This window comes from Microcebus murinus, chromosome 7 (genome assembly GCF_040939455.1).
Source record: "Microcebus murinus isolate Inina chromosome 7, M.murinus_Inina_mat1.0, whole genome shotgun sequence".
NCBI classification, from domain to species: domain Eukaryota; kingdom Metazoa; phylum Chordata; class Mammalia; order Primates; family Cheirogaleidae; genus Microcebus; species Microcebus murinus.
The window spans coordinates 104,373,990-104,391,912 of record NC_134110.1 but is presented as its reverse complement, the minus strand read 5'-3'; the positions used below and the strand labels follow the sequence as shown (position 1 = coordinate 104,391,912).

Sequence of the window (17,923 nt, the reverse complement as noted above, 5' to 3'; positions counted from 1 at the left end):
ATATAGAAAACCCAATTTTTGTTTTCCACAGAAAACCTGTTAGAACTTATAAACAAATTCAGTAAACATGCAAGATACAAAGTGAACATGCAAAATTTGGTAGTAGTTCTCCACAATAAAAGGAAACTTTCTGAAAAAGAGATCACGAAAAAAATATCATTTATAATAGATACAGAATGGTAAAATACTTGGGAATAAATTTAACCAAAGAGGTGAAAGACCTGTTCACTGAACACTATAAAACATAAATGAAAGAAATTGAAGAAGACAAAAATAAATGGAAAGATATCCAGTCTTCGTGGATTGGAAGACTGTCCTTACTACCAAACGTGATCTACAAATTTAATACAATCTCTATCAAAATACCAATGGCATTTCTCATAGATATAGAAAAAAACAATTCTAAAATGCATTGAGAACCAGAAAAATCCCAAATAGTTAAGGCAATCATGAAGAAAAGAAACAAGGCTAGAGGCATCATGCTACCTGATTTCAAACTTTACTAAGTGATAGTAATTGAAACAGCATTGAATTTGCATAAAAATAGACACACTGACTAATGTAACAGACCTGAGAGACCAGAAAAGAACAAAAGCATCTACAGTCAATTGATTCTCCAAAGTGGTGCAAAGAACATACAATGAAAAAAGGACAGTCTCTTCAATTAATGCTGCTGGGAAGACTGGATATCAATATTTACAAGAATGATATTGGATTTTTACCTTACCTTATGTACAAAAATAAAATCAAAATAGATAAAAGACTTAAACTTCAGATCTGAAACCAAAAAATTACTAGAAGAAAATGTAGGGGAAAATCTATAACATTGATCTGGGTGATGATTTTTTTATATTCAACCCCAATGGTACAGGCAACAAAAGCAAAGATAGACAAATGGGATTATATAAAAATAAAAACTCTGTACCTCAAAGGAAACAAGTAACAGAGTGAAGAGACAACTTACAGATCAGAAGAAAGTATTTGCAAGCCATACATCTGATAACAGATTAATATCTAAAATATATAAGGAACTCAAATGACTTAACAGCAAGAAAACAAATAATCTGATGAAGAAATGGGGAAGCAATTTGAATAGGCATTTTTCAAAAGAAGAAATACAAATGCCTGACAGATACATAAAAAAATGTGGAACATCACTAATCATTAGGGATGTATAAATTAAAACCACAATGAAATATCGCTTCATACCTTTTAGAATCTCTATTATCAAAAAGACAAAGGATAACAAGTGTTGGTTAGGGAGTGGAGAAAGGGACCATTTACACACTGTATTTGGAAATGTAAATTAGTACAACCTCTATGGAAAATAGTATGAAGGTTCCCTCAAAAAACTAAAAATAGAATTACCAGCAATCGTACTCCTAAGTAGTTACCAGAATGATCTGAAGTCAATATGTCAAAGAGATGTCTGCACTCCTATGTTTATTGCAACACTACTCACAACAGCCAAGTTGCGGAATCAACCTAAGTGTGGATCCAAAGGTGACTGGATAAAGACTGTGTGGTATATATACATAATGGAATCTTACTCCAGATTGAAAAAGAAAGAAATTCTGCCATTAGTGATAACATGGATGGAAATGGAGAACATTATAATAAGTAAAATAACCCAAACACAAAAAGTCAAATAAACACCACACGTTCGCACTTACAACCTAAAACAAAGTCACGGAAGAGGAATGGTTACCAAAGGCTGATGCTGGCGAGAATGGGAAGATGATAGTCAAAAAGTACAAAGCCTCAGCTAAGAAGGAGGAATAAGTTTTATTTAAATTTTTTTTTCTTGTTTTGAGATCAGTTATACAGCATGGTAAATATAGCTATTACTTGAGTACTGTACATTTGCATTTTTTTAAGAGAGTACATTTCAAATGTTCTTTTCACAAGAAATGATAAATATTTGAGGTGATAAATATATTAAGTAGCTTGCTTTAACCATTTCACAGTGTACTCAAAAATCATGACGCCACTTTGTACCCCATAAATATATACATCTATAATTTGTCAATAAAAAATGAGAGTTTTTCTTTCTCTTTTGAGATCATAAAATTTACTTGTGAATATTTGAGTATTAATTTAAAGGCTAGATGATATTAAAAATAATTACTCTGGTGGGCATTAGGTAACATTTTAATAGGAAGGTGATTTTAATATCTTGGTAAACTGCCATAGCTATAAAAAATGGAAATAGTCAGAATTCATGTGTATTACTTTCACTGGCTTTTAATTTATGTCTACCTAGCACAAAATTTTTAAAAACTAAATTAGAGGTTATATAATTTTTCAGCTAATATAACTGATATCAAAAGTTATCTGTCCATATTAGTAACATTAGCTGAATAATTCTCACATATCCTTTCTGTTCTGTGATGCATAGAGTCAGATTTATAAAATTTTGAGCCAATTTCCCAACTTTCTCCTTTCTGAAATCTAATGATGGAAAATATTCCTAACACTATTTTTATTTATATGAAAATTTTACTCCATGTCAAAAACACTATTTTTCATTTTTATGAGATCGCATTCTTCATAAAAATAAAAAATAGTATTAGAATATGTTATTAAAACTACAATTTTCCATATGGAACTTAATGTAGAATTAATTAGCCAGTTTAGACACCTGATTATACTTGGAAGTGTAACTCTAAATTAGTTGGCAAGATTTAATTTTGTTAGTATGTGTTTTTTCTTTTCATTTTTAACTATTATAATGTCTGCAATAAATAAAAATCATTATTTGTTGCTGAAGAATCCTTCCAAGACCTGTTCTTTTTTCCTTAAAAATTGCAGTTTTTGTTTGGTTTAAATAACTTCATGCCTAAAGACTGAATGATTTTATGACTCACTATAAGTTCAAATAAAAGTAGCAGTAATACATGTAACCATTATAAATATATTGGTTGAGTGATGTGCTTTACAGTTTATGTTTAATATAATAATGAGAAAATGCTTATCCTTGCTGTGGTTGTTTCTTTTTCATTTCTATTCTAAAATCCACAGATATCATTAACTTGAAAGAAAAAAATAACTGATATTAGAACAATGCTAAGTGAACCTGGAAAAGTGTGAAACAAGTGACTTGCCAAGTTAGCAAAAGTGGGATGAAAAATAGTGGTGTGAAGGAGAGAAGAAACCATACTGGCATGTGTGAAAACTTTAACAGCGATAACTCACTGATTTTTGGCAGCTTTTTCTTCCTTTAGTCTTGTATGTTTTAAGCAAAATAGAAAATTTCTGGCTGGTAATACATATAATCTCAATGATTATTTTTAAAACATAGCTTGTTCATATATTTTTAATAAAAATACACTTCAGTTATCCCCATTGACATCTGAGTACTTTCAAACAAACACATGCATTACTAGCAAACATATTTATCATGTGTTGTCTCTGGAACGCCGCTCTGGAGAAGGGAGAAGTAGCCTGGGAAGGGCAGCCTCGGTTACTGTCTGCAGAAAGTGGCCAGAGGACTCGCAACAAATCTGACAGAATCGGGGATACTTCTGAAGAAGTGAGAAAAGTGAGAAAAATACACAAAGCGCTCAAGACAGGTTTAGTTATTATTACTATAATTACCATTATTAAATTTTATTTTCCAATGAGTGAGACGGTATTTTGGAGGCTGTCATTTCTACTGAGGCAAAGGTCACATTCTGACAACAGATGTGTACAGACAGCAAGTCAAGGAAGGTGAGTTTGGGGAATGACATATCTATTTATTTTACTGAATATTGACATTGATAACAGAAATATATAACAGTAATTAAGAACCACGATGTATCAGAAAGTAAGCTAACGTTATCTATAACATTTTATTTAATCATGAGATCAATTAATTCTTTCCATTTCACAGATGAGTGAGGGAAGCTATAGATATGGCCATGAATTCCCCCAAGGTTACCTACTAATAAATGGGAGAGCTGCGATTTAAATCCAGACAGCATTCTCAAGCTAGAGCTTGCACTCTTACCACCCCACGATAGCAGACGTGCACGCAAGCGAGGCGAGGGCTGAGAGACAGAACTATGTGAATACACAGGGAAAATTTTTTCTCACGTCTATGTGGATAAACCTGCATAAATACTCATTATGCTATTAATGCTTCAAGTGAACGCCAGTCTCTATTTATGCATATGTTATTACTTAATTGTTCAGTTAGTAATATATATTATTACTTGTATGTAACTCGATAATGGCTGCAGCCACGAGGAGGGAACACAAGCTTTAGAAATCTCTTTCTAAAGAGAAGCCAAGGTGGAGACTCCAAAGAGGGATCCAGTGTCAGTTATTTTAAATGATTACTTTGAAAGAAGATCTTTAAAATGTTGGGCTATCGTCACTTTTCACTGAACTTCTGATAAGAGATGGAAACATGCTACCTTTCCTGCAGTTCCTCCCTCCCCGCTCACTTGCCCCTGTCTCTGGGGCGAGTGGGTGCTGCCTCTTTCCACGGGAAGCCCTCCGCTGGCTTCTCCCGGCGAGTCGCTGTGTGTTTCTCGGCAGGATCTCCTGGGTGCCTCCTTGCTCCTGCGCTTGTCTCTAAGCCCTTGATGATGCTACAGTCTCTCCCCAGAGTACTCCTTTCTTCTTCCTGCATTCTCTTGATTTTGGCATATTGTTCCTTATTCTGTTTCCTTAGCATGTTAACCTCTATTACACTGTCATAGTGCTTTTTATTATTTTTACGTATTTGTCTCCCTCACTACACTGAGATGCCCATGCCAGTTTGCAGTGAGTCAGTGAATGACGAGTGCCTTAGGAGCAACCATAGTAATGGCGGCAAGTGGCTGCAGATGCTGGGACTATATCTGCAGAGTTGGTTAGAGGACCCTTGGTCTGAGAGAGCTTCAGTGCTTGGCTAATGCAACAGAAAACATTATGTTGAGTTTTAAAAGAGTAAAGAAGTCAAGTTTTGCCAAAAGAATAGAAAATCTTACATGAAGGCCATTTTAAGATCCTATTGCAACATGAAATATACGAAAAGAAATTTATGAAAAAATCAAAATTTTCTGGCGAGTAATGACATTAAAATTTTATATTACAAGGAAAGATAAGGCCAATTTAATAAACCATAAAATTGGCAAAGTTTCTGGAAAATCTGCAGAATTTAGTTATAATTAATTTTTGTGCCAATGTTATCAATTCAAAAAGCTAATGTAGATGTTGAAATATCTGCAATATAAAGAAAGGGCATACTAAAAGTTTTGCTACAGTAGCTTGTCGTTAAACTTATATTCAAGTAAACGTTCATAACCAGACCGGTGACCTCATGTCTGCCCCCACCCTTGGCTCTCCGCAGCCCCCCACCTTTTCTCCAGACTTCTGGCTTGTCCCCCCTCACCCTCACTTCAGGTCTCAGCCAGTCCACCCCTGTCTCTGAAAGGATATCCTTCCCCTCCACTTAGACCATTAATCTACTCATCTTTCTGCCACTGTAGAAGGGTTACTCCCTAGAGAACATTTCCCTGGTGTTTCAATCTATTTTGATATAACACCACATTCTTATTTTTTATAATGGCATTCATAATAATTCATGCTAACATATTTACTCGTGTGGTTGTTATCTGTTGTTGTCTCCACACTTAAGACGTTGTAAGTTCCAGATTACTAGAAAGTACTTTGCAACCTGTTAATCACTGGATTATATTCACAAAAATATTATGTGTCCATTTTTTCTCCCTTCAGACAGGGTGGGAAAATCAATAAACACAAAGACAGTTTCTCATCCTTTCAGGCTCCTGAGCGTGTCCTGGCGCAGTGCCAGCGCTGACTTCTGTGACACTGAGTAGCTTCCCGCTGTTAGCTCTCTTCCCGCAACCATAGGAATCGCACTGGGAAAGAGGGAGGAGAGTACTTATTATTTTTAAAATACTTGCCAAAGCAGAGAATGATGATACATTTATAAACCTCCACATTACAAAACAATTAAATATATCGATGATTAACCTTTTGACAACTGTCAGCACCCTCCTTATAGAGAATCATGAGCTGCTTAATGGCAGGGACAGGTTCTAAGGAACGCCTCCCTGGCGGGTGCTCCCGCTGTTCTCGGACATCGGGAGTGCACGTACTGAGCCTAGTGCTGTTCGGGACACCGGGAGTGCACGTACCGGCCTAGTGCTGTTCGGGACACCGGGAGTGCACGTACCGGGCCTAGTGCTGTTCAGGACACCGGGAGTGCACGTACCCGCCTAGTGCTGTTTGCTGACACCGGGAGTGCACGTACCGGGCCTAGTGCTGTTCAGGACACCGGGAGTGCACGTACCCGCCTAGTGATGTTTGCTGACACCGGGAGTGCACGTACCCGCCTAGTGCTGTTTGCTGACACTGGGAGTGCACGTACCCGCCTAGTGCTGTTTGCTGACACCGGGAGTGCACGTACCCGCCTAGTGATGTTCGGGACACCGGGAGTGCAGGTACCGGCCTAGTGCTGTTTGCTGACACCGGGAGTGCACGTACCGGCCTAGTGCTGTTCAGGACACCGGGAGTGCACGTACCGGGCCTAGTGCTGTTCGAGGACACCAGGAGTGCACGTACCCGCCTAGTGCTGTTCGAGGACACCGGGAGTGCACGTACCGGGCCTAGTGCTGTTCGGGACACCGGGAGTGCACGTACCGGCCTAGTGCTGTTCGGGACACCGGGAGTGCACGTACCGGCCTAGTGCTGTTCGAGGACACCGGGACTGCACGTACCGGCCTAGTGCTGTTCGGGACACCGGGAGTGCACGTACCGGCCTAGTGCTGTTCGAGGACACCGGGAGTGCACGTACCGGGCCTAGTGCTGTTCGGGACACCGGGAGTGCACGTACCGGCCTAGTGCTGTTCGAGGACACCGGGAGTGCACGTACCCGCCTAGTGCTGTTCGAGGACACCGGGAGTGCACGTACCCGCCTAGTGCTGTTCGAGGACACCGGGAGTGCACGTACCCGCCTAGTGCTGTTCGAGGACACCGGGAGTGCACGTACCCGCCTAGTGCTGTTCACGGATACCGGGAGTGCACGTACCGGGCCTAGTGCTGTTCGGGACACCGGGAGTGCACGTACCGGCCTAGTGCTGTTCGGGACACCGGGAGTGCACGTACCGGCCTAGTGCTGTTCGGGACACCGGGAGTGCACGTACCGGCCTAGTGCTGTTCGAGGACACCGGGAGTGCACGTACCCGCCTAGTGCTGTTCCAGGACACCGGGAGTGCACGTACCCGCCTAGTGCTGTTCGAGGACACCGGGAGTGCACGTACCCGCCTAGTGCTGTTCGAGGACACCGGGAGTGCACGTACCCGCCTAGTGCTGTTCACGGATACCGGGAGTGCACGTACCGGGCCTAGTGCTGTTCGGGACACCGGGAGTGCACGTACCGGCCTAGTGCTGTTCGGGACACCGGGAGTGCACGTACCGGCCTAGTGCTGTTCGGGACACCGGGAGTGCACGTACCGGCCTAGTGCTGTTCGAGGACACCGGGACTGCACGTACCGGCCTAGTGCTGTTCGGGACACCGGGAGTGCACGTACCGGCCTAGTGCTGTTCGAGGACACCGGGAGTGCACGTACCGGGCCTAGTGCTGTTCGGGACACCGGGAGTGCACGTACCCGCCTAGTGCTGTTCGAGGACACCGGGAGTGCACGTACTGGGCCTAGTGCTGTTCGAGGACACCGGGAGTGCACGTACCGGCCTAGTGCTGTTTGCTGACACCGGGAGTGCACGTACCCGCCTAGTGCTGTTCGGGACACCGGAAGTGCAGGTACCGGGCCTAGTGCTGTTCGGGACACCGGGAGTGCACGTACCGGCCTAGTGCTGTTCGGGACACCGGGAGTGCACGTACCGGCCTAGTGCTGTTCGAGGACACCGGGAGTGCACGTACCCGCCTAGTGCTGTTCACGGATACCGGGAGTGCACGTACCCGCCTAGTGCTGTTCGGGACACCGGGAGTGCACGTACCGGGCCTAGTGCTGTTCGGGACACCGGAAGTGCACGTACCGGGCCTAGTGCTGTTCGGGACACCGGAAGTGCACGTACCGGGCCTAGTGCTGTTCGGGACACCGGGAGTGCACGTACCGGCCTAGTGCTGTTCGGGACACCGGAAGTGCACGTACCGGGCCTAGTGCTGTAGCCTCCGCGCCCAGGCCGGGCGGCCGCTCCCGCCACAGACCGGCGCAGCGCGTTCCTGCGCTCAGGGGAGCAGGCGACTGTCGCACAACAAGTGCTTGTGTACGCAAACAGAGTGGGAACAGCAAAAATATAGTATGAAAGATAAAAAATGGAACATCTGTATAGAGCACGCACCACGAATGGAGGATGAAAGACTGGAAGTTGCTCCGGGATTCCGCGGTGGTGGCGAGGGAGCGAGAGGCCTGGGCACTGCCGTGCACGGCTGCAGACGTTACAAACTCTGGACACTTAGGCTACACTAAATTCATTTTAAAAATATTTTTCTTTCTTCATTAATAAAATAACCTCCACTTACTATAAATTTTTCCTTTATAAACATGTGAATTTTTTAAAACTTGTTGATGCTTTTGTAATAACACTAGATTAAAACACAAACACATTGTATGGCTATACAATTTTTATTTTTTACTTGTTAAACATTTTTAGTTGAAAATAAAGACACAAGCACACATTAGCCTAGTCGTACACAAGGTCAGGATCATTGATATCTCTGTCTTCCACCTCCACATCTTGTCCCACCAGAAGGTCTTCCGGGGCAAAGACAGGCGGGAAGCCGCCCTCTCCTATGAAACGGTGCCTTCTGAAATACCTCCTGACGGACCTGCCTGAGCTGTTTGCAGTTAACTCTTTGTGTGTGTGTGTGTGTGTTTGTCACCCAGGCTGGAGTGTAGTGGCATGATCATACCTTATTGCAGCCTCAAATGCCTGGGCTCAAGCCATTCTCCTGCCTCAACCTCAGGAGTAGCTGGAACTATAGTCGCATCTCTCCATGTCTGGCTAATTTTTTGTTGTTGTTGTTGTTTATTTTTAGTAGAGACAGGCTCTCACTTATGTTGCCCAGGCTGGTTTCTAACTCTTGGCCTCAAGCTACCCTCTTACCTCAACCTTAAATTTATTTTCTCTTAAGTATAAGGGGTACCCTATAAAATAACAATAAAAAATATAGTGTGGTAAGTACATAAACCAGTAACATAGCCATTTATTGTCATTGTCAAGAATTATGTACTGTATATTATAATTGTATGTGCTACACTTTTATATGACTAGCAGTACAATAGTTATGTGTACACCAGCATCAACACAAACAACCTGAGTGATGCCTTTCGCTACAATGTTAGCATGGCTACAATGCCAATAGGTGATAGAAAATGTTCAGCTCCACTATAATCATGTGGGACCACCATCAGATAGGGGTCAGTCATCCACCAAAACATCTGTAGGAGGCACACGCCTGCATTTCAGAGACCATGTCTGACATATTATATTGGGTTAGCCTATTTCATAAATTCTTAGCTGCATTTTTTTCTCATTTTAACATGTCTTAAATTTGAATACACATAAATTTGTGAACACTTTACTTCCCAAATGAATGAGTGAAAATTTCTGGTAAGAACAAGAAATTGTCAGTGTCAAAATCTTTTTGACTCATTGAAATACAGTTACACAAGTAAAGTAAATGTGCTTTTTTGTAAAGCAACAGAATTTCTGTAGGCAAGTTAGACTCATAGAGAAGAATATTTTGATAATTCTTTGTTCCAGAAATCAACACAATAAAAACCTAGAATGCTTATAAAGCTCTTTAAAATTTGCAAACGCATTCATTAGAAGTATTTAATTTGAACACTGGGACAGCGCTGAGGATGAGAGGCGATTGTGCGTCACCTGTCGCACTGTGTGCACTCCGTCTTGCGCTGGCTGCTTTGCTGGGTAGCTGCTAGGAGGACTTGAAGCCAGAAACCCTCACGTCCACTTCATGGACACGCTCCAGTGTGAACACAGAGAACAGTGTGCCAGTCACAGACTGTGAGGCCTGGAGTCTTGGTTGCTGTAACCATTTTTCATGAAGACTTAGTGATGTCATGGAGTGTTATCCTTTTGACGGTGGTGTCCACACCTTGCTGCAGCGGGGACGGCCACGGTAGCCTTGTACGGGGGTGTGTCAGCCTTTGTAACTCCAGGTTTTCACCAGGACAGTGATCTGCTGGACCGGCGGAGGCACTGCTTCACCGTGCAGTCCGAGTCGGGGGAGGACCTCTACTTCTCCGTGGAGTTGGACTGTGACCTCGCCCAGTGGGAAAGAGCCTTCCAAACAGCGACCTTTCTTGAAGTGGAACGGATACAGGTGAGAGTCCCCGGGACCACAGGGTCTGTGACTCCCAAAGATGCGTGACTACTGCCCTCGAGTTCTACTGTTAGTCCAAAGTGGTATAAAAATACAGTTCTGGGGGCCATGACTTCCTTCTCAAGTATGGCCAGTAATTGCCCTTTGTTGTTAAATGACTAGTAATACAGCTTTGAATAACATTTTAATGTTTCCATAATTTGATTTTTCTAGGCTATTTCCTACTACTCATCGAAAACATATTTCCAATTTTAATTAGACACTGCTTTAATTTAAATCTAATATAGAAAATGCTCTGATTTTAATTAATTGTTTACAAGATCATTTCCTGTTCTCAAACATGACCAACCTAATTTCCAGCCTGTCACCTTCACTCACTCACAATGCTCTTTCTTCCAGAAAGTCTTCCCTTTGTCTCCGCCCTTCAAAAACACACACGGTGTTTGCAGTTTCCCAGAGGCCAAAGCAGCCACAAGCGTGTCGTCCCTGACTTCCAGGCTGCCCTGCCCACTGATTGCCATGGCCCTGTCACAACAATCCTCTTCAAACTCTTCCTCTTCCCACTGTGGAACACCTGGCTCTTTCTCGTGTGTCCTGCGGGACCGCTCACACTCACGCCCGCTCCGGTCTGCACTGGAGTGGCATGCGCCTGCCACCCGCACGGCACAGGCGCCAGCAGATACTCACTGAACTTTGTTTCCTGAGTGTGAGGTCATATCCAGATCACACTTCGTAGAGCCCTCGCCTCTCTAATTCATGGGACCATGGCATCAAACGGGCTCCCAAACGCAGTTCTGAGGCCCACCTCTCCCAGCCCTGCAGGAAAAGGAAAGACTGCGTGCAATGAACTTGCCACATGCAAATGGTTCGCAGAGCCAGGACTCAAGTACATACATGGACCCTTAACTTTGAAAACAAATATGATGATAGTATAACATTTGACTATAATGGACTGTTTGTCTATAACAGGAGATTTGGATGTAGCTTTTTTCAACATGGTGACCCGATTTTTTTCTGATCACAAACCCCTGTAGTCAGAACATCAAGGTGCACCAGTGTGACCTTACAACCAGGGAAGAGAGAAGACTCAGATTTCAGTTGTTTCATTGCTCGGTTGACACTTTTTGATAACTCTGCTTTTATCTTCATATATCTAAAAAAGTTTAAAGTAGTTGAAATATAGTTTTCATAATTTAGCTTATAGAAACTCAGTTCAACTAAATAGATATATTAATATCAAAAATGAAAAGATGGAAAATATCTTAATATCTTAAATATTGTTTTTTCCCATGTCAACATCTAAGATCATTTTCAAGCAATAAAATATAACTTAATTGAATGACAGCTGACATATTTGTTATTTATATTGATACTTTTAGAGTTTCTTAATTACTGATTTTCTAGAATATTCCACTTCACATAGAAATGATTTCATGGAAGTTTCCACATTTTGGTCCCAATTTAAGATTCCATTTTAAGTCTCCTGATGTTTATAAATGAGGTAGCGATAACACTGTGTTTGTGCTCTGTGTTTTAATCCTGTTCTTTGAATCTGGGCTTTGTATTCTCTAAGCTGATGTCCATCAAAATGCATTGGACTATCTCTTTACATATTCACAATGCGAACTTAATATGCATGTTGAAAGTGAAAAGTAACATATTTAATGCCTTTTTAACTTTTAGTTATACTGATTTTATAATTTTTCAAATTACTATATCAATAATCAATAGCTGAACACTTTTCAAAATTCGAGGATGTGAACATATTTACAAGAAGAACCTTATGTGTTTTTCTTCTATATTCTCAATATTTTACTACCATTAAAATAGGTAGAGAATTAATTAAGAAAGGAACATGAGTTTTATTGTGAAATAGGCACAAAGAAAATTAATGAACTGAACTTAAAAGTGTTTTTCATTAGAATTTCCCCCAAAAGGATAATTTTTACTTATTGCTTTTTTATATAATTCCATCTTTATTAAACAAAAATTAAATAATAAATATTTTTCATCATTAAACATATATTAAGTACACTTATGCTATGAAGATTATAAATTATAGAGTTAAACTTCAGTGAGTCTCAATTCATAACATATGTTTCAATTTAATGATTATTGACAAAATCTAATTTAATTAATTTGTAATACTGAACTAAATGGGAAAATTTTAATGTACTGCACTGAATGTATTTTCACCTGGCATTTTCTTTTTTAAATGACAGTGTTTGAAAAATAGCACACAATTAAGTCTAAATTAGAAGGAAATTATATAACTTTGAACATTCCTTAATGTCGATAATAGTTTAAATAAAGTACTAATGAATGGATGCAAGCATACAAGATGTTCATGTATTAAACAAATATAATTACTCTCCAGAATGGACTTTTGAGATCCATTAAGTATGTTCTCTAGTCTACTTTTTAGAAAATTTAAATTAAAATGGACATTTTGGCAGTTATTAACTTATGTAAATTAGGCTTAAACACATGAATACAGCTTTTTGGTGAAGGCAACTTGTATTTAGTCATGATTGTAGTCCGAATGTGATTCATTTAATGTATTTTTATATACAGTATTATAAAAATAAATACAATATAAGGATAATATTGAAAATTTGCTTGAGATAGGTAAATCTCTCTCCTCTCTCTCATCTTGCATATAAATCACAAGTGCTTTCATCATTTGACTATCTCACTAATGTTTGAAATTAAGTGCAAATAAAACTAGCCTATAGATATAACAATATATCATATATATAAGCCCCAAGTTTTTATTTTACATTTAATTTATATCCTGTTTTTTTTATATTTCAGTATCCATATTTATTAGGCTTCCCAAAATGTTTATATAAGTAAAATTATAATCGGATCTCAATGTGAAAAGTCATTAGTTGCTGATTTTTAAAGAATCAATAGTTTTATACAAATAAGTAGGCAAGTGGTAAATGTCTTTGGAAAATAGCTTACACCATATGGAAGAACATTTAGAGATTCTTAAGATCACGATATATTGTTTTACCTCAGTTACTGATCTGTGTTTGTGTGCCTGTGAGTCTCTTTAATAATATTCATGAAACTGATATGTTGAGAATTTAAGATGCTAATCTCTAATAATAGTTTTATTTTTGTTTAATGAAATATGGTACTATTTGGGTACAAGATGTAATGATTTACCATAATCTTCCTTACACCTAGGCATTTTTATACCGGCTTCACTGTCAGTATAACAAAGAGAGACAGAGTGGCACAATATAAAGACAAAATTAGATGGAGTAGGACTGGAAACTTGGCCCTGTGTACCCTTTGACAAGTTCAACAACAACAACAACAACAAAATACTCTCAGCTTCTATTTCATTAGCATTCAGATGTTGCTAATACTATCTTTATATAATTATTGCTAACAATAAGTTAGATATTGTATGAAGTACTTACTGTGGGAGCTGTCACATAGTCACTGATATTGCTCTTGCATAAATCATTTGAAAAGTAACAGTCCTTTCTGTTCTGTCTAGTGCAAGACCTATGCGTGTGTGCTGGAGAGTCATCTAATGGGACTCACGATTGACTTCAGCACAGGATTCATCTGCTTTGATGCTGCGACAAAGGTAATGTGTTCAGGGCAGCTCTGAAAAGTGCTGCAGGCATTCTAATTCAAGAACAATTGAGTGAGAATCAAGGACCTTAATTAATTTAAGAACCTTCCAACTCCTTTCAGCATTTTAATTGGTTATCATGTATCTAATTTAAGATCCTCATTTTTGTTAATGGAAGATAAATTATTCTTCAATTGGCTTATAGAAAAAGGTTTAAATTTTTAATAAAAAATACAGTAAAATATAATGATATTCAAGTAAATCTATATCTATCTAGCTATCTACCTATATCTCTTTTCCTAAAGGCATGAACTCATAAATGAGAGAGCATCTTCTCCCCCCAAAACAATTTTTAAGTATTCTTTTATGATGTTTCTGCATCAACATCTACAACATAAAATGAGGAAAACATTTTTTTAGTTCTTATAGCAGATATTTTAGAATTACAGAAGGAATTTTGAAGTTTGAGGTTTCTAGCCAGGGAGTGCAATGCTTACAGACAGTTGACTTAATGAGGGTTGTGCGCGAGCTGATCAAGTGCCCTTTTCAGGAAGGATGCATGTCTGGGGTGATGTACATTGAAAGAGGAAGGGTACCTTCTCAGCCAGTCACATCTACAAACCCCACTTTGGTGATAATGACGTGACAACTGACAAGGCCAAAGCACTGCTCATTATTATTTGTATTATTTTTAATTGGAAGTGATGATAAAGCTCAACTGACCCCATCCAACTGCTAATCTCCTTCTGGTCACTGCCACAGTTTCTGACTCATCGATCTGGTCTCATGGAAGACAGTCTCTTCCCTCTCATGACGACATTAATTCCTTAGATCAGCTCCACTTTCTGGTCTGTTAAAGTATGGCCTGAGATATAAATAAGCCAGTTTGTTCCTTATCACTAATTTTGAGGATGAACAAGTAATTTCCTACTTGGACATACATTTTTATCTAGAAATTAAGACTTATACAGTATTTTCTGAAGCAAATGCCAACAGAATGAAACAGTAATAAGCATGTGTGAGACAAGTGGAGTGTAGGAGACAGTGGCAGAGTTTCGACCGTGGAAGGCATGAGCATCTGGGGCGGGTCCCGCCGGTCGGAGCCCCGTCAGATGCCATCCAGTGCTCAGATGCCTGTGAGTCTTCAAGACTCAACAGTCAAGATCATCATGCACAATTTCTTATTATTTCAGGATGGCCAGTGCTTTATTTTATTTTAACATCATGAAATGAAATAGTATATATATATATATATGCTGATCAAATTTGGCTATCTGGCATATCAACTTTGCATGATGCCAAAAAACTATTTTGATAATTAAGAAATTTCAGATGATAGTGATTTTTTTGATTACTCTCAAATGAGACTGCCATAAATTTATTCTATTACTAAAGACTTTCTTTTGATTAAAATGCTTATCAAATCAGTATAAGCATATATCAAATTAATTTAATAAATTAAATTATTAATCAACTTAATGAGTATTAAATTAATTTAATGAATACATTTAGACATAAATTAGACTGAGTTCAATAAAATTTGAAATATAATTTTGAAAAGGAAGTATTATTACCAGGATTGTCATCAAACTCTATGCCATGAATGTGAAAGAGTCTCTCACTAGTGAGTGAGAGGGAAACAAACCAAATTCATCTGAACACATTTCCAGTACTTGAGTCTATTCCAAGTTTATTTATTTTTTTGTTTTTTGTTTTTTGTTTTTTGAGACAGAGTCTCGCTTTGTTGTCCAGGCTAGAGTGAGTGCCGTGGCGTCAGCCTAGTTCACAGCAACCTCAAACTCCTGGGCTCGAGCGATCCTTCTGCCTCAGCCTCCCGAGTAGCTGGGACTACAGGCATGCGCCACCATGCCCGGCTAATTTTTTATATATATATATATATCAGTTGGCCAATTAATTTCTTTCTATTTATAGTAGAGACGGGGTCTCGCTCTTGCTCAGGCTGGTTTTGAACTCCTGACCTTGAGCAATCCGCCCACCTCGGCCTCCCAAGAGCTAGGATTACAGGCGTGAGCCACCGCGCCCGGCCCAAGTTTATTTTAAGACTAGTGTAATACAAATAAGTTCTGGTGTCCTGTTGGCTTTCTATAATAAGGGAAAAATGATGACACCAATGTCCTACCCAACATACCTATCTATTTCTGCCCTCAATGTGTCAGGAATGAGTGAGTAGTCAAGAGAGTTTAAGGAAATGGTTATTGTGGAGATGAGGGGAAATTTCCCTTTCCCCCAAAAGTTCACTGAAAGAGCAACTCACAAGGCAGATTAATAAGAGAAAGGGGTTTATTTACTGTGTGCATATGGAGAATCACAGTGTGGTTACCCCATGGCCCAGTGGGGTCCAGAAATTTTTATACTCTGCTTTTAGAGGGCAGGAGGAGATGAGGAATATAGGTAATTCTGTTTAGGGGCAATAAATGGTTGTGAAGGAGGATGAAGGAATGGGGAAAACAGACTGACTTGTAAATAATTCTCTTTGCAAATTAAAGTAACCTGAGAGACAGGTATTATCTTAAAATGGTTTGGGCCAGGTCAGGCTACATTCATGATCTTTTCTGCAACATATTGAGATACCAGGGATGGGGGAGGAAAGTCAATTGTTCTTTTGATGGGTCTGTCTGGTTTGTGCAGATAGAGGGAAAGCCCCTTCCAAGGTCTGTTGATCTTTAAGGGCCTTTAATTCAAAATACTCTTTATACCAAGGGGTCATATTTCTGGGTGAAATTTCCTGAGCTCCTTCATTATGATGCCACCCAGGGCAAACTATCTGGTATGAACTGAGTTTAGTCTGTAAATCTGATACTCAGACAGGGCTTTCAGGAGCAGCAATTGCTACCCTTCTATTATCTGATTCTGTCACCATGCCTCTAACTTCAAGGCAATCTGGGATTCATGAGGGAGTAAAAGGAATCTATACATATAAAGAAGAGGGCTGTAGTGTCCATCACCCAGACAGGACACTTGGAGAGTGACAGTGAGAGCTGTTGACAGTCATGTCCGGGCAGCAGGACAGCAGCCATAAAGGGAGAGAGTCCTGGGCCAGCCTCTGAGCCGCCTGACTGCAGGAAGCTTGCCCCACCTGCTGAATGAGCCTACAAGTTACTTTTAAATATAAAAAGGTAATTGTTGTGCATAAATTAAAACATGTCTTATTCTAACACTTTATTAAAATAATTAAATACTATATAGCTACTTTCGCTAAGTGATATCCATGTAAAAGTATCCTTAAGAATATACATCCAGCAGAGACTTAAAACGTTTGCATTCAGGAGGGTGATGGCAGCCGTACAACTCACGTCCTTTAGCTAAGCACGCTTTGTCCTTCCGCGCTCCGCCTCAATCACCTCCTACAAGCTGGAAGTCTTGCAAGACCTTAGGAGAAAGGATGGGCTCCGGGAAGGGGAGGGCTCCATTCTGTTAACTGAGCCCCATGCAAAGCAGACATTGTACCATTAATACATCAGTGAAGGAGAGAATTGCTTATTGTATTTTTAAAGCAGTATATTTTTAACTTCTCACAAAAATTTTTAAAATAAATAATAAATACAGAGAATAATGAAAGAGTAAACTGAGAGATGAGATCAGAGCCTCTTATGGTAGGGGTGGGAGTCAGCATGGTTTTAGATTATGCTAGAACACTAAAGGTTTGGAGACAGGGAGGGGTGTCTGAGAATGCTGAAATAATTCTCATTACTTACCATCGGTGCTTAAAAGTTCCCAGGGAAAACTATTTCTCTTGATTTTCTGGAAAGTATAAAATGCACTAAATAGTACTTTATTCCATGTACTTCAGTTTACATTAGCAACATATCTAGAAGTTGCACATTCTTTGGTTTCCCTTAGTGTTGCTGAGGGATTTTCTCACAAAAATTTATTGCCATACAGTTTAGCTTCTTCTTTGCAATCCTCATCCTCATCAAAAGGTAACCTTTTCACTGTTAGAGGTTATTCTTACTATTGTGTCAAAATATAATGTGTAATAATTAAATAATTTTCATAGCTAA

The 17,923-nt window shown here is 39.7% G+C and overlaps 1 protein-coding gene across 4 annotated transcripts in view; it reads left to right on the top strand.

Annotated features, from left to right (window-relative positions):
* Positions 1–17,923, top strand: part of SNTG1 (syntrophin gamma 1) — an 836,056-nt gene that overhangs the window by 737,117 nt on the left and 81,016 nt on the right. For all 4 annotated transcript variants that reach the window (XM_076005316.1, XM_076005315.1, XM_076005314.1 and 1 more), the window contains 2 exons: positions 10,154–10,306; positions 13,821–13,913. In XM_076005316.1, coding sequence (XP_075861431.1) covers positions 10,154–10,306; positions 13,821–13,913 — 246 coding nt within the window. The remainder of the gene's footprint in view (positions 1–10,153; positions 10,307–13,820; positions 13,914–17,923) is intronic.